The 24096-nt window shown below is 37.0% G+C and overlaps 2 protein-coding genes across 2 annotated transcripts in view; one reads left to right on the forward strand and one right to left on the reverse strand.

The window, feature by feature from the left end:
• Positions 1–24096, forward strand: part of LOC106133382 (solute carrier organic anion transporter family member 4A1) — a 61473-nt gene that overhangs the window by 11079 nt on the left and 26298 nt on the right. Inside the window, exon 3 of the mRNA XM_013333089.2 lies at positions 3090–3249. Coding sequence (XP_013188543.2) covers positions 3090–3249 — 160 coding nt within the window. The remainder of the gene's footprint in view (positions 1–3089; positions 3250–24096) is intronic.
• On the reverse strand, positions 7592–10022 carry LOC132903300 (uncharacterized). The gene is made up of 2 exons (XM_060951296.1): positions 9930–10022; positions 7592–8507 (listed from the first exon to the last, which is right to left on the reverse strand). The coding sequence occupies exons 1-2, from the start codon at positions 9991–9993 to the stop codon at positions 8347–8349; spliced, it is 225 nt and encodes a 74-aa protein (XP_060807279.1). The 5' UTR covers positions 9994–10022; the 3' UTR covers positions 7592–8346.

The following is a 24096-nucleotide window of genomic DNA, read 5'->3' on the forward strand; positions in this document are numbered from 1 at the left end:
CCTATGTTAGGATTTCAGTATGGATGTTTGTTACTGTTTCAAGCAAAAACTACTGAACCGATTACGATTAAATTTGGCATGTAGGTAGCTGAAGACATAGAATAACATATAAGCTAAGTCTCGGTTCAGTAGTTTTTGCGTGAAAGAGATAAACATCCATACTGGCATCCTGACATACTCACAAACTTTCGCGTTCATAATATTAGTAGGATAAACTACTGTGACCGGTCAATGACATTTTATATTTAGTCTGTTTCGCTGGTAACATGATCGATTTGTTATTAATGTCGGCTAAATGCTGTTAGTACGTAAAATACCAATTACTGGTCACCTTTGTTCTAAGTACGATCACCTCAGTACGCCGACGCCATTTTTTATTTTTTCTTCCGTTTTCTTTCCACATTATCGTTGAATGAATTTATTTATTAGAGGGCCGTGTGGTTCCCGGTGCCAATTGAAAAAAGAATGGGACCACTCCATCTATTTCTCATGGCTGTCGTAAAATGTGACTAAGGTATAGGCTTATAAACTTGGGATTCTTCTGTTAGGCGATGGGCTAGCAACCTGTCACTTTTTTAATCTCAATTATATCTTAATGCCAAATTGTTTAACGTGGCCTATCAGTCTTTTTAAGACTGTTGGCTCTATCTTTCCCGCAAGGAATATAAACATGATTATATGTATGTATGTTGGTCATTTCTTAAAATCCTTGAGCTGAGATTTCCGTGTACACACATCCCTTACGGGGTAGACAGAACCGGCAGTCTTGAACAGACTGAAAGGTCACGTTCATCTGAATGGTTTAATAATAGAGTTGAGAGTCAAATAATGTCATTATTTCAATCTCGATTCCTCAATGTGGTTGCTAGCTAATTACCCAAAAGAATCCCAAATTTATAAGCCTTTTATTTGATTGGCTTGTTGTTTTCTTTTTCAATTTTGTCAAAATTTATTTAGAAATCAAATCAATTTTAACCAAATGTTTATATTCCGAAAATAATTGATCCACAATGTAATTCGACATATCAAACCCGGTACCATCCACTCTGAACTCGGATACTTTAACCACTCAACCACCGACGCATCAGACGCTATTCTTCGCCAATCAATACCTATTTAACAAATCTCCCTTCTCTATTGAGTTGGCACGTCGTCTCATACAACTCATACAAGCCATACAAAGCCCATTCAGGTCTTAAGTGGTGACCAACAGCTGATATCCTGGTCTTTGTGTCGCAAAAATAAGCTTTATGGCACGCGATTTTTGTTTGAAACATACACACATACATATGGTCATGTTTATATCCCTTGTGGGGTAGACAGAGGCAACAGTCTTGAAAAGACTGATAGGCCATGTTCAGCTGTTAGGCTTAATGATAGAATTGAGATTTAAATAGTGACTAGTTGCTTGCCCATCGCCTAAAAAAAGAATCCCAAGTTTGTAAGCCAATCCCTTAGTCGCCTTTTCCGACCTCCATGGGAAAGAGATGGAGTGGCCCTATTCTTTTTTGTACTGGTGCCGGGAACCACACGGCACTATCAAAATTATTACTGATATTAAAAGCCACATCCTTCTCTCTCACACAACAGTCACATCATCCAATCCATTTCAGAATGTGAAGTAATTAAATGATCGCCTGCCGGATAGACAGCATATATATTTGACAGTCCGGACTCAAATCAAGATTTAATGCGTACTGGTACGATGGTCACTTACCACGCTACAGTCAGGAGTGTGGGTGTTTCCGACTGTCCGCTAAATGCTTGAATCATGGTTAATGTTTTTATAAGTGTAGGCAGGTTTTAGTGAGGATAGAGCTGTTCAGATTTATGTGATGACTGTGCTTTTTATAGAGAGACTAGCTGTGCCCGCGACTTCGTCCGCGTGGAATAGTTATTTTAGGCATCATTGAAGCCCTCAAGCATGAATAATTTACCCCTTTTTTTCCCATTTTCCATTATTTCTTATAGTTGCAGCGTGATGTTATGTAGTCAAAACCTTCCTCGATAAATGGTATATTCAACACAAAAATAATTTTTCAATTCGAACCAGTAGTTCCTGAGATTAGCGCGATCAAACAAACAAACTATTCAGCTTTATAATATTAGTATAGATGGGCCTTCTACTTCTTATTCTTGGCTGTAGTCCTGGTCAAATCCTCACGACTCTGGAGAAGAGCTTCGGGTACGCTATTGACCATGGATCCTGAATTGGGTGAGTCAGGTTTTTTCACGAATCGACTCCAATGTAACCTCCACAACCTTTGCATGGAACCTACCCGTAACCGGTACACGATCAGTTGCCTGAATGTGCAGGTAATCCTCACGAAGTTTTTAGAGAGACTGTGCTTGTCTATGTCTATGTTAAAATTTGTTTCAATACATGCATATTTCACATATTTATGCTTTATGGGGTAGAAATAACTAACAGTCCATAAAAGATTGATAGATCACGTTCATGAATGGATGCACCTATTACGGAATAACATGGAATTCTTCTTTTAGGCGATGGGCTAGCGGTAGCAACCTGTCACTATATGTATGCCATTCAAGTCTTTTTGAGACAATCGGGTCTGTCTACCCCGTAGAGGACATAAACGTGTTATTTGTATGTAGTATATGACTATAGTCATTAATATATAGTTAATTAATATGGCCGTAGCCTTCCAGTCTTTTCGAGATAATTGGCTCTGTCTACCCCTTAAGGAATAAAGACGTATGTATTTATATAGTCATCATAATGGCATCAAACAAAATGTGCGGTGTGGTTGCGGTACCAATCCAAAAAAAATAGGACCACTCCATCTCTTTCCCATGGATGTCGGAAAAGGCGACTAAATTGGCTTACAAACTTGGGATCCTTTTTTTAGGCGATGGGCTAGCAACCTGTCACTATTTGAATCTCAATTCTATCATTAAGCCAAATAGCTGAACGTGGCAATTCAGTCATTGCAAAACTGTTGGCTCTGTCTACCCCGCAAGGGGTATAGACGTGATGTGACCATATGTATGTATGCATGAAGTTTAAATAAATAAATAAAAATACTCGTAATTACATACTTAAAAAGTATCCAAATCTCTTGTTCCAGAATGACACGGAGCCTGAGCCGGAGTCCCCCATGTCCGGGGCTCCAGAGGAGGCGCGGGCGCTCCGCTGCGGCTGGGGGGTGTTCCGCCCCGCCTTCCTGCAGAGGTTCAGAACTGCTAAGTGGGCTTTGTTCTGGCTGTGCTGGGCTGGCGCTATACAAGGTGAGCTTTTGGATTTTATAATAGGTTCACCCTCAGTAGAATGCTGGTTGTAAACAATATGCTACACAGACAGCGCTAATCTGCCTGCTGATAAAAGTATGCATTTGTAGATACATCTATACTTATATTATAAAGCTGAAGAGTTTGTTTGTTCGTTTGTTTGAACTCGCTAATCTCAGGAACTACTGGTTATTTTTGCGTTGAATAGACCATTTATCGAAGAAAGCTTTAGGCTATATAACATCACGCTGCAACTGTAAGGAGCAAAGAAATAATGGAAAATGTGAAAAAAAACGAGGAAAAAATTCATCCGTGAGGGCTTCAATGATGCCCAAAATAACTATTCCACGCGGACGAAGTCGCGGGCACAGCTAGAAGTAAATATTTTTTTTCATTTACGAACTATAGATTCCTTATATACCTACAATGGTAGTTAAAGTTATTTAAACGACTATCATGGGCACATTTCCATTGAAAGATTTTCCCGAATCCCTTAATCGGCGTTTGAGATGGGAGCCGTTATCACAGTCCCGCGCGCGGCGCCCCCTGGGGAAATTACATCGAACCTGTTAACAGTTAACTTACGTTTAGAGTTGTGTGCTAGCCTGTACTTGTTATTATATCCTTGAATTCATACATACATACATAGATATGGTCACATCTATATCCCTTGAGGGGTACACAGAGCCAACAGTCTTGAAAAGACTGAATGGCCACGTTCAGCTTTTCGGCTTAACGATAGAATTGAGATTCAACTAGTGACAGGTTGTTAGCTCATCGCCTAAAATACATCCCAAGTTTGTAAGCCTATCCCTTAGTCGCCTTTTACGACATCCATGGGAAAGAGATGGAGTGGTCCTATTCTTTTTTGTATTGGTGCCAGGAACCACACGGCACTACTTACACATTAAACATACTATACTATACTTGTATACTTTTTACGCCATTCCTGGGAAAGAGACGGAGTGGTCCAATTCTAAATTATCGGCAACCACACGGCACAATTCAAGCGAATAAAGTCTTTTAAATGTGTTTACCATCTCACAATATCGTGTTCGTAATCGTAACGCATTTTTTCATGCAATAATTTCAATTTTCACAGCGATTTACATATAACTGTTGTCGTGCGATTTGTACGCGAAATCGAATTCAAGGTGAAAATTAATGCAGTAATAAGTATCCGTGACTGTCTTCGCACGCGTATTTTGAAATACCTGTTATTTTTCACACGTATTTTAATTAATTATATTTAAAACATGATATGTACCGTGTGGTTCCCGGCACCAATATAAAAAAGAATAGGACAAATCCATCTCTTTCCCATGGATGTCGTAAAAAGCGACTAAGGGCTTACAAACTTGGGATTCTTTTTTAGCAAGGGATATAGACGTGACCATATGTGTGTATGTTTAAACATGATTTGTTATATTTAACGTGCCTAAATAAAAAAATTATAAAGTTGCACATCGATTTTTTATTCTTAAGTCTGTTGATGTAATAATGAAAATAAAATGTTGTCTCTTCAACTCCACACACTCCCGAAGTATTATGGCTTTCTAGGTACTAAACTAATCGCCTCAAGATAGCAATGATAGTTGGACTTAGGTACTAATTATAGATACCTACTTTAAGTATAACTTTAAGAATCTGTATTATACTAGAGACTTCTTCCGCATGGAAACCCTATCAATCCCGCGGGAACTCCAGGATAAAAAGTAGCCTATATGTTATTCTGGGTCTTCAGCTACCTACATACCAAATTTCATTGAAATCAGTTCAGTATTTTTTGCGTGAAAGAGTAACAAACATCCATACTGACATACTCACAAACTTTCGCATTTATAATAGGTACTAGAGGCCGCCTGCGACTTCGTCCGCATGGAAACCCTATCAATCCCGCGGGAACTCTGGGATAAAAAGTAGCCTATGTGTTATTCTGGGTCTTCAGCTACCTACATACCAAATTTCATGGTAATCGGTTCAGTAGTTTTTGCGTGAAAGAGTAACAAACATCCATACTGTCATACTCACAAACTTTCGCATCAAATATTTTTACAATATCGATCGCTTTAATGCAAAATGTAACGATTTCCTAATAACACAACGTCGTATTTATATTGTAGGTTATAAATTGTGTTGCAATATTGAAATTATCCGTTTGTGTTGGGTAATTTCCTCAGGAAGTATATTTCAATGTAACCGGTTTCTTTATGTTATTATAATATATTTTATAAAAAGATTCTCTTTATTTATATAATATTTAAAAAAAAACAATATTTACAAGATTTTTTATTTTGTACTGTAAATAAAGTATTTATATAATACGGGTCTTAAACGCGCACGTAACGTAACTTTGTTATTTCTCGCTCGTTAGTTAGTTTGTTTGTTTGTAATATCTTTATTGAACAAACGAAAGAACACTTAAAAAAAAAACAGTATATTTGTAACACAAAATATACAACGACGGATTTATCCCATTTAGGGATCCCTTTTAGTCAACTATTATATACCTACTATTATTAGAATAACTAAGAGGAGAGTTACTTGAACAATTTATAAATTTCTTCATTTTGATTTAAAATCATAATTATACATTATACATGTTTACTAAATCTTAACTTATCTTCTTTTAAGCGATGGGCTTGCAATCTGTCACTTTATATAAATCTCAATTCATATTCTATCTAGTCAGCAAAATAGCTGATCGTGGCCTATCAGTATTTTCAAGACTGTTGGCTCTGCCTACCCCGCAAGGGATATAGACGTGATTGTATGTATGTACTAAAATACATATGTATAATTTACGTCCCCTCAGATATTCCGATAACCGCGTAAATTTTCACAAAATATTCAATACTCAAAATAATACAACCCAAAAATGGTTCATGTAAGTAATCCTCTCCCGGTATGTTCACGAACAAAAAGCATAGTGTTTTCAAAACAAAAGTTACTTCACACCGGCGTTCGGCCATTACCCGGCTACTCGCCGCTGCGGCGCGCATGCTGCCTTCATAACCTGATATTACGTCGTAGATACAGTATTACTAGATGTGTCGTGACAATTTCATTTTAATACTAATGTTATAAAGAGGAAATAATTTTTTATTTAATTTTTTCTGTTTTTGCAGAATAAATATCCTAAAAAAACACACATTTATTCTGAAAATTTACTACGGTCTTTATTATATTTTCACAATAAATGACCTAATGAATATACCCGATATATAATAGACCCGATGAATCTACTAATGACCGATTATGATGCGCATTTAAGAATACCTGTTATGGTACGTGGGTCGTAGGTATCTTAATTTCAGATTACAATTATAAATTAATAGTTTAGTTTAGTGTAACAATTATAATCGATATTATAGTTTACAATTTTTTCTCCAGTTCTTTCTTGTTTACGAGACAAAACAATGCATAGAAAACTTTACACCTCGGCTAATGGATGTCCAACCAGGATCCAATCTGTGTAAGGTAAGGTTGCGGATGTCAGACGGGGATCTCTATTAGTATAGCAAACTTACCTACTTTACGATACTCCAGGGTCCTCTCCAGAGGATAGTATCATCTAGGACTTACAAGGAGGATAAGGAAATATATAATATTATCATATTTATACATAGGTATAATCACGTCTATATATATTGCGGGGTAGACAGAGCCAGACAGAGACAGAGCAGGGGGGCAGAGAGTATTGAAAAGATTGATAGCCCACGTTCAACTGTTTGGCTTAATGATAGAATTGAGATTCAAATAGTGACAGGTTGCTAGCCCATCGCATAAAAGAAAAATCACAAGTTCATAAGCCTATCCCTTAGTCGCCTTTTACGACAACCATGGGAACGAGATGGAGTGGTCCTTCCTATTTGTTTTTGGTGCCGGTATCCACACGGCTTAGTGATACAATTGATAATCATATCCAGTGGCACTATGTCTTCGTTTGAAACTCGTTTACCCTATAAATCTACATAAAGTGAGCCCGCTGCCTGCTTCGCCAACAGGTGTACACTCTCGGGATGTTATATTATGTGTTCTACTATTGCCAAAAAGAAAATGTTTTGTTTTAAACTTTAAATTTCGAATGAATTGTTTTTTTTTTAAATTCTTACCTATTCATCATCAATTTAAATTACGATTTCCGCGCGTGTGTTTTATTGAAAGTAAAGGATTACGTCTTATAGGTCTTAATTAATCTGTGGTGTCACTATACGTTTGAAAACAGACGTAATATACCTAAAATGCTACAAAGATAAAAAAGGAAGAATGATACCGGAATAAAAAGAAATTTTTATTTTTTAAATTATATTCGTTATTTAATACTTATATACCCCTCCGGGAAAGAGGCGTGATTTTATGTATGTATGTATTTATTTATTTATTTACTAATTTATGTACACAGAAAACATCGAGACTGATAAACACAAGAAACAAAATTACAAAGGTTCTGCTTATTTCAAAAGAAATCTCTTCCAGCAGACCCGAGATAGGAGACGTGATGGAAAGGGTGACAGGCGTGTACTCCACTCACACAACTAATAATATACTATATGTATGTATTTCATACTTATATTTGATGATTGCAAGTTAGCAGCTAAAAATATATATATATAAAAAGTACAGTAGACATGACATACAAGTGCACAGCAATTCCTTCGACTCCTTACTTTAGGACTATAACTTAGGTTATAATTACTTAGCATATAACGCCAATCGACGGTGAAACTGATTAATCATTTAATCAAGTCCGCCCTAAATAACAAAAGCACGAGAATCGAAGGATAAACACAGATTTTTTGTCATCAAGAATCTCATAGAGACAAAGAATAAAATTCCGAGAACCAGTTTTTCTAAAGGCCGATAAACTGATAGATAAATTTGCAATACGACCAATTATATTATTACTAATACCTTCCTATATATGATACTATACTAATTATATAATACTATTTTTTCACCTGTGTTTCACAATAAAGATGTTTTGATTTGATTTGATTTATAAAAGTTTAGCGAATAATTCACCACTGACACTAACTTTTGGCCGTATTAAAAATCTATCTTTAATTTATCATCCTATTGAAAAATTCACTAGTATTATCCCCCGTAACTGTTCGCTTTCCCGTCCGCGCCGTGGCCGTACCCGCCGGCGGCTCCACCCACGGCGCCGCTCTTCTCGTACAACCCGCCGTGGGTATGGTCGCCGCTACCTACCCCGTGGGTGCCGTCTTTGTTGCCATCCCCGTAACGGGTGCCATCTGGAAACAATTGTTAAATTTTATAAACTTTATTAATTTAATTTATTTATTTAATTCCGTGCCGTGTGGTTCTTGGCCCAATCAATAAAAAAGAATAGGACCACTCCTTCTCTTTCCCATGGATTTCGTAAACGGCAACTACGGGATAGGCAAGTAAACTTGGGATTCTTCTTTTAGGCGATGGGCTAGCAACCTGACACTGTTTGAATTTGAATTCTATCATCAAGCCAAAAAGCTGAAAGTTACCTATCAGTTTTTTTCCAGACTGTTGGCTCTGTCTACCCCGCAAGGGATATAGACGTGACTATATGTATGTATGTTATTAATTTAACTAGAGGATGCTCGCGGCTCCGTCCGCGTAAAACAAAATCACCATAATTCCCATTCCCGCAGGAATTTGCTTAATGGCCCTCTAGACAACAAAAACGTATAGGTAACACGCATATAATACACGCCTAAAATAGTTTATCTATTTTCACAAAATGAAAAATTGGCGCCTTTTAATTCAAGATGGTATCTTTCTTTATCGACAAAAAATTACAGGTAATCAGATACCTACTTATTAATTATAAAAAAAAAAATAGATGGAAAAATTTCGTTGTGTTGAAAGAACTGGTCGTATTGTGTAATTCGGACGAGTTCGGAAGGACGATTACGATAAGCGACCGAAAGTGAAAGTACGAGATGTAAGTACTTAATGTAAACAAAACCCTTTGTTTTAGACGACATAAGTACATTAGAATCATAAGTACAGTCAACGGCAGAAAGACTTAAACAATAAGGGTTTATTCGAGAACGTTGACAAGGGTTATATCTACCCTTTTCCCTGATCTGAAGAAATTGAATGGTTCTTTCTCTGATTCTTAAATCATACAAACCAAAAGGGCATCATTCTCTTCTTCTAAGTTAAAAGTTGATATGCTACATTTAAGAGCAATAGAATTCTGTCTGTACGTTTGAGATCTCATCTCGCGAAAACTTTCGCTCCGTTTTGAATCACTCTATCTAAGTATAAAAGAAGACTACATCAAAAATCCGTTGTGTAGTTTTAAAGATACAGACAGACAGATATAGGGACAGACGCGGGAACCGACTTTGCTTTATACTATACAAGAGGCCGCCCGCGACTTCGTCCGCATGGAAACCCTACCAATCCCGCGGGAACTCCGGGATAAAAAGCAGCCTATATGTTATTCCGGGTCGTCAGCTACCTACACACCAAATTTAATCGTAATCGGTTCAGTAGTTTTCGCGTGAAAAAGTAACAAACATCCATACTGACATACTCACAAACTTTCGCATTTATAATAATATCTAGTAGGATAGTAATTTATGGGCACAGTCTAAAAAAGCAAAAGCATGCTAATGAATCGAATATCAACCTTAATAAATAAACGGAATAAAAATATTGAATTAATTTACCTGGGACAGCCAAAGCAGCCGCGAGGAGCGTCAAGGTGAACAAGACTGCGAGGCGCCGACCCATCTCTAGTTTGACCGGTGCTGACTGCGCACCCCGCCTTATATACCTTTCAAATGTCAAGCACACACACTCATAATATATGCGTATGTTATGGTAGCATAGTTTACTAAAGCAAATTAATTTTGCGTAGTTCTTTTGAGAATAATCTGAATCTTTATTCCATTAATAATCTTATTAAGCTTAATATACGCATATCTGACGATAACATAGTATTAAAGCAAATTTATTTTGCGTATTTTAACATACAAAAAAACTATTCAGTTTTATTTCCGATTTACCTCATTGTATCTCTATTTTAGTTTGTTCATAATTACCTTTAAAATATTTTCTTTTCCTAAACATATACATATATGGATAAAAAAATTGGCTATATATATATATATATATATCATTTAAGAAAACATCAATTTTCTTTATTCCAAATAACTACCTACATTTTATCCGGCAAAATTATATTCACCTTTTGTCATAAATTTCCATCACGATTATTTTCCATCGCGCCAAAATTAATCGCATCGAACGAACGCCAGTAAGCCACATTATAAATCCCGGTTTACGGTAATCCCTTAAAATGAAACGACACGGCTTCCCCACAGGAAGTTCGGACAGGTGTTTATTTAATCACGGCAAAATCAGGGATATCCCCTTAAATAAATGACTCGATGATCCCCTGTTGTCAGGCGATGTGCACATTGAACGAGCATTATAATCACGTCCATATCCCTTGCGATGTAAATGAGAACCTTGTATACTGATAGACCACGTTCAGCTTTATGCTTCAATAATGGAATTGAGATTCTAATAATGTGTACAAAAAAAAATTCATAAAGACTACAAAATGTAATTTTGTACAAGACGAACAAACATATGACGTGTATAAAGATATTCAAAATTTCATGTATTTTAATTATTGTCATTAGAATATTTACAAAAACATTTTTAAACAATTAACATATAACGTACATATAATCACGTCTATATCCCTTGCAGGATAGACAGAGCCAACGGTCTTGAAAAGGCTGACAGCGTAATCAACTTTTTGGCTTGTTGATAGATGTGAGATTCAAATAGTGACAGGTTGCTAGTCCATCGCCTAAAAAAAAGGAATCTCAAGTTTATGAGCTTATCCCATAGTCACCTTTTACGACATCCATAGGAAAGAGACGAAGTGGTCTTATTCTTTTTTCTATTAAAGCCAGGAACCACGCGGCACTTTAAATAATTTATCTTATTGAAAATGGAAAAATTTATTCGGTAACAAATTGTTGTTACCGAGTAAATTTTTTATTATATTATGAACTAGAGGCCGCCCGCGACTTCGTCCGCATGGAAACCCTATCAATCCCGCGGGAACTCTGGGATAAAAAGTAGCCTATGTGTTATTCTGGGTCTTCAGCTACCTACATACCAAATTTCATGGTAATCGGTTCAGTAGTTTTTGCGTGAAAGAGTAACAAACATCCATACAAACTTTCGCCTTTATTAATAGTAGTAGGATATTGAACTAACTGTAGTTCAAATACCTAATTTGAAATGTTCAGTTTACACGCTCGCCCTTTCACTCGCATACACTCGACCACTCTAAAATAAACCTCATCCGGTGTAAAACTTTTTTAATTATTACAGAGGTGGCGTACTAATTAACGTGTGTAAATTAACACACCAACTTTTGATTAATGTCTTGATGTCTCCTGAGTGAGCGGTGGGTGAAATTCTGCAGGCAACTGCCCTTGCTATTATTCGCGTCGCATATTTTTTATTTAAATATATCATCACCAAGATGTGCCGTGTGGTTCCCGGCAGTGCTGCGTGGTTCCCGGCACCAATACAAAAAAGGTTAGGACCACTCCATCTCTTTTCCATGGATGTCGTAAAAGGCGACTAAGAAATAGGCTTACAAACTTGGGATTCTTTTTTAGGCGATGGGCTAGCAACCTGTCACTATTTGAATCTCAATTCTATCATTAAGCCAAATAGCTGAACGTGGCCATTCAGTCTTTTCAAGACGGTTGGCTCTGTCTACCCCGCAGGGTATATAGACGTGACCATATGTATGTGTATGTATGCATATTAAGGTAGCCGCCTAAAAAATAAGTTATGCATAAGGTGAAAACTTGTCTGCTGCGCCCGGGCAGCCGTAATTATTATTTTACGCTGACGTTCCATATTATTTTAAATTAGCTGTGCCCGCGACTTCGTTCGCGTGGAATAGTTATGTTGGGGATCATTGTGAAGCCCTCAAGGATGAATAAATTTTTCCCGCATTTTATTTTTTATTTTTCTTTATTTCTTCGCTTCTAATACCGTTACCACTAGGGGGCGCTGATCAAATCACATACAAATTCGCGTTTATTTGCTCCACGCGTTTGATCGAGTAAAACTCGCACCAACCCTGGTATGACAAGGCTTATCGACCGTACAAACGTACCAACACCTCACTAACATCTGAATAAAAACTAAATCAACATAAATTTGTTACTTAAAAATCTTATAGGCTAGCAACCTGTCTTTATTTGTATCTCAATTCTGTCATGAAGCTATACAGCTAAACGTGGCCTTTTACGAGTAGTATTTTCAAGACTGTTGAGTTGTCTACCCCGTAAGTATATATGTGTTTATAATCTTAAATGGAAAACAAACTAGAAAAGTAACTGAAATTCATGTTATTTTCAATCTATAAAAAACTTAATTTAAAATTTTCGACCAATTTTAAAATATAACCGCGCCCGCGCCGCGCGGTTATCGAAGCGTGTGTCGTTTCGCGAACGCGACACAAACAAGTGTCCGACACAGAAGCATGCTCTAACGAGAGTACAGATGTGACGAAATCGTCATTCTCCTGGCGTTTGTTCTGTGAGGCTATTTGCGAGCGAGCGAATTTATCCATTATGTTCACCGAAAATATTATTACAGGTTGAGAGAAACTAACATTCTTGTTGATCGCGGTTACCAACAACACAGCTTAACCAATGCTAAACTGATGCAACCAAACTGCAAAGCTTAGACATTTTCACTAAGTGGAGGGCCATAAACTGATTACATACATACAAACATACATATAATCATGACTATATCCAACAACAGACAGAGCCAACAGTCTTGAAAGTAAAAAAAAAGTCCTGATAGGCCACGTTCAGCTGTTTGACTTACTGATAGAATTGAGATTCATATAAAGTGAAGGGTTGCTAGCCTGTCGCCTAAAAGAAGAATCTCTAGTTTATAAGCCTTAGTCGCCTTTTATGACATCCACTGGAAAGAGTGGAGTGATCCTATTATTTTTTCTATTGGTGCCGGGAACCACTCGACACTGCCGGGAACAACACGGCACATAAAAATAATTATAAATTGATTAGTCAGGTAAACACAATGCTTTCTAGATAAATACAGGTTTTATCACAGTAGCATAGAAATAATTGCCTGGGCCAGTCATTTCTCCCACTTATATTTAAAAAAAAAGGAATCAAAGAAAAAGTTTACGAACTCCTTTTTTTGAAGATGAGTTAACATTATAGCCTTTCACAATACCTGAATCGTAAATACATCTAGTTAATAACAGTTTCCAAATCTTGTGACTATTGACTGTGTCTGTTCCGTCAGGGATATAGAAAATCAATAAGTAAGTGTATAATTGTATTATCGTTGTCAGTGACGTTATACGACTTAACATAAGATCCCTTACATTAAGCATCCTTTAATAAAACACATCTTTTAATATAATACTTTATTAATTATTTGAAATTCTTAATTTTATATTTTATGGACCTTTAATTCTGTGCTCTTCTTATTTTGTGTTAAGAGTTTGTCCGTGGAAGTGGCAGCTAATATTGTTGCCAGCCAATGCTTATCAGAAAAGTAAGCAAATTTATGCTAGAACTGGTTTTAATTAAATTTAGGTATTCTTGGTATTTTTTTTTCTTTTTTTAAATTTGTTCCGATTGATTTTATACAATTTAAAGCTAGCGTAATTTTAGATAAGTAGCAAAAACGTGATATGTCTGTCATTTTGTCATATGTGGGCCTCGGTGGCGCAGCGGTAGTGCGCTTGTCTGTGACACCGAGGGTCCCGGGTTCGAATCCCGGCCAGGGCATGATGAGAAACGAACTTTCTCTGATTGGCCTGGGTCTTGGATGTTTATCTATATAAGTATTTATTATAAAATATAGGTTTGTAGTATCGTTGAGTTAGTATCTCGTCACACAAGTTTCGAACTTACTTCGAGGCTAACTCAATCTGTATAATGTGTCCCGTATATATTTATATTTGCAAAAACAGTGATAGGTTGATAGCCCATCGCCTAAAAGAAGTATACCGACAATATTAGTCGCTTAGTCCTTTTATGACATCCATGGGAAAGATATATAGAGATATTTATACAAAAAAGAATAGGACCACTGCATCTCTTTCCCATGTATGTCGTAAAAGGCGACTAAGGGATAGGCTTACAAACTTGGAATTCTTTTTTAGGCGATGGGCTAGCAACCTGTCACCAGTTGAATCTCAATTCTATCATTAAGTCAAATAGCTGAACGACTGTTGGCTCTGTCTTCTAAATTCTGTATTCTAAAGTGCTAGGAACCACACGGCACTAGTAACACATAGTACATGCACCAAAGTGCATTTTCTGTTTCATCTCATTTTTTTTTATTCATAGTTCTTTAAGTGCATTATGTATGAAGTTTTGCAAAAGTAGCTACATTATCCTGGTAGACAGGATTAATGTACTGCTCAAGTGCAGGGGAAATATGTGTCTGTTGATATTTATTTAAACTTTCAAGCTACATACAAAAGTATTTAATACCCAAACAAAAAATACCTGCCAATTTTACTGCACGAGTCACATTCAAATATACATATTATCTGTTCATTTTCTGTTACTATCTCTAATTTTTCTCATGTTTTCTTAAGCTCATTATGTATGAAACTTTGCAAAAGTAGTTACATTACCTTGGTAGGCAGGGTAATGCAGTGCTCAGGTGCAGGGGAAATATGACGCCATTAAACTGTCCAACTTCTAAGGTTGGAAATATTATAATGTCTGTTCTACTCCTAATAGAACGCTGAGTGGTACCTCTTAGGATTTAATTAATTAATAAATTATTCGTTCTAAACTTGGAAGACATATGCATTGTACTTATAATTTTAAATAGCCAATAGTACACTAGATTATGTTTACGGTTAATTCTCGCATTAAAAATAGAAAATCTCGTTTTTTCTCTGTTTCCATGGGAACCTTGGTATAATTCCCTGGTATACCTATATATCGTATGTGTAAGAATTGCCTTCCGGTTAATATTTCATTAAATGATTTTTGTATTAAACTTGATCATGAAAAATCACCACTATTCCTGTTCCCGTGGGAATTTCGGAAAATAGTTTGTTAGTGCAACCCTAGACCACATGTAGAAACTACACGCCAAATTTCAAGTCTCTAGATCTAGCGTTTTGATGTGCGTTGATATCAGTCAGTCATTCACTTTATTCTTTCATATATTCAGATTGGGACTGGCCTTATTTCAAATACATGACTGCTGTAGTCTATGGAAGGCACCAACAACATGAAATTTAGGTATCCAATTTTTTATTGTACCTTATTAAGTGTAATAAACTACTTATTATTTATACTGAATCTAGAAGTTAATAAAAACGTACCACACATAACCCAAGATATTGCAGCAATGAATCTCCAGTCCATTGCTTCCTGGATATAAACCCGACATTAGTTAGGCTCAAACGGGAGGCGAGGGAGTCCGACTTTCTTGGTCTTTATTAATATAAATCTGTGGATTAAGGGGTAATGTGTCCCGTGAGCGATAAAGGGTATTTTTGTTCATACCGTTTTTCCTAGTAATATTCCTGTCACAGTACGCGCGACGCCATTTTTAATCGCGCGGGAAATCGCTGTGTCACTTGTCACTAAAGGGACAGCGATAGTTTGTCGCGCGATGAAAACGGCGTCGCCTGTGTCATGCTATGAGCGATGGTTTAGTTTTTCGGAACGGAGATATCTGTAATTATGTTCACTATCCTAAGAATTCTTTCAAATGTTATTAACTTTTAACATGATAGTGAGTTTGTATATTAGCTTGTTTGATCTATATCTGCTTTAAAAAATTGCGTAAACAGCAGTAATAAAAAGAACATTAACAGACTATCTTTCATTCTGAAGAACCTTCACTCAATTCCCAAGTTTAGGAATGCGTCAAGGTCAAAAAATGTTCCGAATGAAACTATAAAGGTCTCTGCCTAACCCCTCCAGGAAAGAGGTGTGATGTATGTATGTATGTGTGCATGAAACTACATATATACTGAGCATAACCCTCCTTTTTGCTGCGCCGTAGTCAGGTAAAAACTGATTAATACTGATTTGGTATTTACTTTAAAAGAGTTCAAAACAAAATCGCTATTCAACCTATACATACATACATACATATAGTATAGTCACGTCTATATCCCTTGCGGCTTAGAGAGGGCCAACAGTCCTAAAGAGACTGACAGGCCACGTTCAGCTGTTTGGCTTTATGATAGAATTGAGATTCAAACAGTGACAGGTTGCTAGCCCATCGCCTAAAATAAAAATACCAAGTTTTAAAGCCTATCCCTTAGTCACCTCTTACGACATCCACGAGCAATGAGATGGAGTGCTCCTATTCTTTTTTATATTGGTGCCGGGAACCACACGGCCATCATAATAAAATTCTATTCTAAGATCACATCATATCTTCCAAGACCTTAGGGAGTTAAATACATTGCTGGCTGAAAAGCGGGATAGTTTCAGATATTGAATGCAGCGAGCATTGTACTGTACAGTAATCCCGCAAGCCGATTACAGGGGAATTCACGGGATGACACGACTGGGACTCGCTGATACAATTCCAACAAGAATATAATTCCTTTTGCCACGAAAAATATTCCAGACTTTTAAATTCATTTTCTGTTGCAGAGTTTTTTAAGATTAAGATCATAAAGCAGGTAATTTTATCTTGTCCTGAAGAGAGATTGAACCTGAGACCTTTTGGGTCAAAGTCCAACCAACTACCACTGCACCATGGAGGTTCACTACACAAGTCTGACAATACAAGAAAGAATCCATCTCTTTCCCATGGATGTCGTGAAAGGCGACTAAGGGATAGGCTTATAAACTTGGGATTTATATTTAGGCGATAGGCTAGCAACCTGTCACTATTTGAATCTCAATTCTATCATTAATCCAAATAGCTGAACGTGGCCTGTCAGTCTTTTTAAGACTGTTGGCTCTGTCTACCCCGTAAAGGATATAGACGTGACTGTTGTATGTATGTAAACATAAACTCTTATGTTTCTTTCTTCTCGTCTCCCCATTTGTACATAAAGCCTCCTAAACATTGAAAATCATTTTCTTTTTAAAGAAAGATAATTTAAACACTTTTAAGTCATCATGATTGGCAGATTCGTTTTTTTTTTGATGAACGCTTTTAAAGACCCTGATTTATTACATGAAGCCTTAAAAAAATATTTTCCTAAGCGATGAATATTAAATTTGAACAATATCGCTTAAAATTGAACTCAGCGCATCGTTTACAAGGTTTAGTCTCAGAATTAGCGTAGTTACTTAAAATAAAGAACATTAATAAATTAATTTGAGAATAATGAAGATTATTTAATTGTAAATTAATTCCATCATTAAGCCATTCAGCTGAACGTAGGTAGTATTAGAGTCTTATGACTATTATCTGCCTATCCCATAAGGGTTATCAGGATATAAAGGTTTAATATGTAGGTATATACATATAGTCACGTCTATATCCCTTGCGATGTAGACAGATCCAACAGTCGTTCAGCTCTTTGGCTTTACGATAGAATTGAGATTCAAAAAGTGACAGGAATAGTGCTAGCCCATCACCTAAAAAATAAAATCCAAAGTTTGAAGGCCTATCCCTTAGTCGCCTTTTACGAAATCCACGGGAAAAAGATGGAGTGGTCTTATTCTTTTTTGTATTGGTGCCGGGAACCATACGGCACTAATTAATGTTATCATTATCATTGGCTTTCTTGTAAAGAGTAAGCCTTTATTGACGAATTACGCTATGCGACCATATCACCCCAGATTTTGCAAAATAACTTTTACAACAATGACGGTGCAAAAAGGAGATTTTTCTAATTAATCATCATAATAATGACGGGATTAAAAGGTTTAACTTTACAAACTTGGTACAAAGTTAAGGACAAAAAATAACAATAGAATGGTTATTAATTTTTTTTTCAGCTAAACATCATCTTAGATTCTTGTCTCCTCCAAAACGGCTTGACCAATTCTCATGAAATTTTGTGAGCATATCGAGAAGGTGTAAGAATCGACCATCATCTATTTTTCATACCCCTTAGTGATAAGGGTTGTCCACCCTTAACATTTTTTTTTAACTAGAAATTACTTAAAATTTATTTACATGGCAAAACAACATTTGCCGGGACTCTGTGGCACAGCGGTAGTGCGCTTGTCTGTGACACCGGGGGTCCCGGGTTCGAATCCCGGCCAGGGCATGAAGAGAAAAGAACATTCTCTTATTTGCCTGGGTTCTTGGATGTTTGTCTATATAAGTATTTATTATAAAATATAGTATCGTTGAGTTAGTATCTCGTAACACAAGTCTCGAACTTACTTCGAGGGTAACTCAATCTGTGTAATTTGTCCTGTATATATTTATTTATTTATTTATTTTTGCCGTGTGGTTCCCGGCACTATTACAAAAAAGAATAGGACCACTCCATCTCTTTCCCATGGATGTCGTAAAAGGCGACTAAGGGATAGGCTTATAAACTTAGGATTCCTCTTTTAGGCGATGGGCTAGCAACCTGTCACTATTTGAATCTCGGTTCTATCATTAAGCCAAATAGCTGAACGTGGCCATTCAGTCTTTTCAAGACTGTTGGCTCTGTCTACCCCGCAAGGGATATAGACGTGATCATATGTATGTATGTATGTATGTATATTTATTTATTTATAGCTAGTTAATAAAGAAAAATCCTAATGGCACCACTAGTTGTGCATATCAGTTGGTCCACGTCGAAAACGTGGTGTCGTTAACCTTACTAAGACTTAAGAGTTAACCTTGTCAATGCTTAGAAAACCGGTTCTTGTTTGAACTTGAGTCTTCCATCTGTGAAACAAAACGCATAAAGTTAGCCATCATACCTTACTTTCTTTTTTATTGTACGCTGTTTTGTTCTTCATAGAATATTATATCTTCTAATATAGTGTATAATGCCGTGTGGTATTTTCCCGGCACCAATACAAAAAAGAATAGGACCATTCCATCTCTTTCCCGTGGATGTCGTAAAAGGCGACTATGGGATAGGCTTACAAACTTGAGATTCCTTTTTTAGGCGATGGGTTAGCAACCTGTCACTATTCGAATCTCAATTCTATCTTAAAGCCAAATAGCTGAATGTGACCTATCAGTCCGCTCAGGACTGTTGGCTCTGTCTACCCCGCAAGGGACATAGACGTGATTATGTGTATGTATGTATGTCTAATATAGTGTAGTACGAACCACAACAATTTTTATACAAATACATACATATACAATCACTTCTATACCCCTTGCGTGGTAGACAGAGCCAACAGTTTTGAAAAGACTGGTCTTGTATATAATTGAGATTCAAATAAGTAGTGGCAGGTTGCAAGCCCATCGCCTAAAATAGGTATCTCAAGTTTATTAGTCCCAAGTTTATCCCTTAGTCGTCTTTTACGACATACATGTGAAACATGTATGAAGTGGTCCTTTTCTAAAGTGTTGGGAATCACGCGACACTAATTAATTTATTTCCTGTTTTTGCCGTCAGGAAATATGAATAGGTATAGATATTTTCCTGCCCCTAAAAACTTCGGAAAACAATTTCTTAAATTATTTATTTGTATTCACTTTCAGCAAGCGTGCCGTGGCATGCCATGGCCACATTGTCTCTTTTCGCATCCGCACAATAAGTGGGGGAACGTGCCCCAAACCGAGTGTGCCCCGGCACACCCTGGCCGGATAATGTACAATGCCGGATCTATTTATTTATTCAATCTGTGGCAATGAGCGTGCACTTTACAAAGTGATGTTGAGATATCGCCTGCGTCTTTGTGCTGTTGGAAGAATTAAAAAATTATCTCCTAATTCAAAGCGTGTGCCGTGTGGTTCCCGGCACCAGTACAAAAGAGAATAGGACCACTCCGTCTCTTTCCCATGGATGTTGTAAAAGGCGACTTAGGGATAGGCTTACAAACTTGGAATTCTTTTTTTAGGCGATAGCAACCTGTTACTATTTGAATCTCAATTCTATCATAAAGCCAAATAGCTGAACGTGGCCTATCAGTCTTTTCAAAACTGTTTGCTCTGTCTATCCCACAAGGGATATACCTAGACGTGACCATATGTATGTATGTATTTCAAAGCCCGCGTGAGTGAAACTCCACCTACGAAAAGCGACTTATTTAGCCTACAAATACCAAATAGCAACTACTAGCGCCATCTAAAAAAAGAATACAGGTTTTTCACAAATTCCACGGGATCTTTTTTTTTACCAGGATGATAGGTAACCTATGTCCTACTCCAGACTCTTAAATTATATAAATGTGATATTTCAAGAAAATTAATTCAGTTGATAACGCGTGAAAAGGTAACAAACAAAAGTAGAGTAGAACATAAAAACTATAGTCCCGTGGTATTTGCGAAAAACCTGTATTTTTTTGGTAGGTGGCGTTTATTCCATTTGTTTTCGTAGGTAGTGCAAATTTTCTCACATTTTTTTGTTGGTGGCGCTTATTTCACGCGGGCAAAGGTCGTAAAAGCTAGTTTATAATATTTCTTAGTTGGGATACACGTTGAAATGTTAAAATGACCGCATCTTTTCAGGGCATATAAATAAAACTGAGGTTACATGACACATGCTGTTTGAAAACTAACACCTGTTAAAACAGTCTGCAATGCGTTAAAATGAGAATAATTTTATACGTTTTTATAATCACGTCTTTATCCCTTACGGGTAGGCAGAGCCAACAGTCTCGCAGAACGAAAGGCCACGTTAAACTGTATGGCTTAATAATAAATATTATACGGGACAAATTACACTGATTGAGTTAGCCTCGAAGTAAGTTCGAGACTTATGTTACGAGACGCTAACTCAGCGATACATACATACATACATACATAAATATGGTCGGTCACGTCTATATCCCTTGCGGGGTAGACAGAGTCAACAGTCTTGAAACGATTGAATGGCCACGTTCAGCTATTTGGCTTAATGATAGAATTGAGATTCAAATAGCGACAGGTTGCTAGCCCATCGCCTACAAGAGGAATCCCAAGTTTATTAGCCTATCCCTTAGTCGCCTTTTACGACATCCATGGGAAAGAGATGGAGTGGTCCTATTCTTTTTGTAATGGTGCCGGGAACCACACGGCATTATATATATTTGTGTATTTGGTGATGATGAGAAAATGGTGACGTTAATTTGCTCTGTCTAAAAGAAGGGGACAGAAGAGGACAGAGGAGGACAGAAGAAACCTAACAGAAAGGGATAAAGACGTGTTACAACAATCATTTAAAACAAAGCTAGTGTACCTATACAAGTTACAAATACAAAATATCAAGTGGAATTATCACTTAACAATAATAATTATATATCTGTTTACACAGACTTAGTTTATGCTCTGATAACTAAGAAACAAGGTGGCCTTCACACTATAATATACTTACTTATGGATTTTCTTATTTATCTTTACTTAGTACATAAAATTACCTGCAGTCTAGACTGTTTTGTAATGGTAAATGAACACAACTTTTCTACCAGAATTTGTACATACATACATATGGCCACGTCTATATCCCTTGTGGGGTAGACAGAGCCAACAGTCTTGAGAAGACTGATAGGCCACGTTTAGCTTTTTGGTTTAATGATAGAATTGAGATTCTAATAGTGACAGGTTGTTAGGCCAAACGAAGCATTCCAAGTTTATAAGCTTATCCCTTAGTCACCTTTTACGACATCCATGTGAAAGAGATGGAGTGGTCCTAATTTTTTTTTCATGCCTGTAACCACGGCGCTGAAGAGTAATGACTGTGTAGGAAAGTGAAATCAATAAAGAGTGTAACAAATTGAAATCCATAGTCTCTGTCCACCCCGTGTAGATAACAAACGTAATTTCATGTATTTTAATGAGGATAGATTATCTATACATATAATATAATACAGTAAAAATATTTTGTCATCTGAAATGGATAGAGATTGTTTTTATTTACAAATTTTATGTCTGTTTGTATCTGACTGAATGACGTATGAACAAGATTCAACTGGAAATTTACGCGGACGAAGTCGCGGGCAACAGCTAGTTATTCAATAAGAATCATTGAACCGTGCCCGCTTTTCCGGTGTCCAAAGGTTACGCTGGAAACCTTCCGATTTTGATGGCAACTGATAACAATTTATGTTGTCAGTTCCACCATTAGCAATTATTGTACAAATATTATATGTCGTCGGAAATCATTAATCCGCCTCAGTGGTTTCATCAACTTCCTCCTAGTGCACATTGGAAGTGGTACATACATACATTTAGTCACGTCTATATCCCTTGCGGGGTAGACAGTGCCAACAGTCTTGAAAAGACTGAATGGCCACGTTCAGCTATTTGAATTAATGATAGAATTTAAATTCAAATTGTGACAGGTTGCTAGCCCATCGCCCAAAAGAAGAAGCGGGACTCCAGGGGGAAGAAGACTAGGGGATCATCATCAATTAAGAAGACCAATATCATTTGCGACCGCATCATGGGGAATTTTAAATCCAGCCGGGCTTTTTTCAACCTGATTCTTAAATTACACCAGTGATATCATGTCAGGTCCAGTCGCGTCCGAAAATAAATGAAAAACCGGACGCGTGTCTATTCCGGCCGTCTGTCCGGCTGTCCGGCTGCCGGACGTGAAACTTTAATAGCCGGTGGTCTAACATTTATTTCTGAATTCATACGAGTCTGTTTGAAGATATTTTCAGTGTTCAATTGAATCGTGCTGTTGAATTAATGGTTTTTTAATCTGTATTGATTGGTACAGTCTCCGTGAATAGTACTTAGATCAGGTTTTAATGCACTTTTGGTAGCTTTTGAAGGCCTCTGTGGCGCAGCGGTAATGTGCTTGTTTGTGACACAGTAGGTTCGAATCCCGGCCAGAGCGTGAAGAGACGCGAACTTTTTCTTATCGACACGGGTCTTGGATAAGTATTTATTATAAAATACAGTATCGTCGAGTTAATATCCCGTACATAGCCAGCAGTCTTGAAAGCCTGATACGCCACGCTCAACTGTTTATTAAGCGGAAAAAATTATACATATCTTGGATGGAAACACAGCCGAAAATTATGGCCCATAATACTAATATAGTTACGCGCCGGCCATTAAAAATAATTTATGAAAACGAAAATTTGTTTTTGAAAGCCAAGTTGAATGATCATGCCAAACAGTTGAATGTGGCCAATCTGTCTTGTCAAAACTGTTGGCTCTGTCTACCCCGCAAGGGGTAAAGGCGTGATTATATGTAGGTACGTATGTAAGGCCAATCATCTGTTTAGTTTCCTTCCACCCAAAGGTTGACTGGAAGAGATTGCATTAGCGATTAGGTACGCCTTTGTACCATCTCTATCTGTTTTGTATGTTTTACTCTTATGGTGCAATAAAGAGTTTTATTTGTCTATATAAGTTTTATGATGTTGACACATTTCGCAATAATTATTTTGCTAATTTTCCTCAGACACCGTCCGATCCTGTTAAGAGACCGCCGACAATGCAAAAGAATGCAAATATATGCAACCGTGCCATACACATTGTTTGAATAACTGTATGTAAATAATGAAGCGGGTCGACTCAGTCACAGCATCGTTTCGCCGACATTAGATAATTTTACAAGAAACTTTTCTTTATGGTGATTTAGACTCACTAGAACAAAACAATTATTAACTAAAATTTACTTCTGCCGCGTATTGTACCGAAAGCACTACGGTCATACATTTCTTACTGGAAAGTTAAAGTCTTGAAAAAACTGAAATTCCATGTTCAGGCTGTTTGGCTTGTTGATGGAATTTAGACTCAAATAAT

This window comes from Amyelois transitella, chromosome 3 (assembly GCF_032362555.1).
Source record: "Amyelois transitella isolate CPQ chromosome 3, ilAmyTran1.1, whole genome shotgun sequence".
Taxonomy (NCBI): domain Eukaryota; kingdom Metazoa; phylum Arthropoda; class Insecta; order Lepidoptera; family Pyralidae; genus Amyelois; species Amyelois transitella.

Bases quoted from the DNA above. Each gene is read 5' to 3' on its own strand.
- LOC132903300 (XM_060951296.1), bottom strand. From the start codon at position 9,993: ATGGGTCGGCGCCTCGCAGTCTTGTTCACCTTGACGCTCCTCGCGGCT. The intron at 8,508-9,929 runs GTAAATTAATTC...AATTGTTTCCAG, and splicing joins GGCTGCTTTGGCTGTCCCAG to ATGGCACCCGTTACGGGGAT.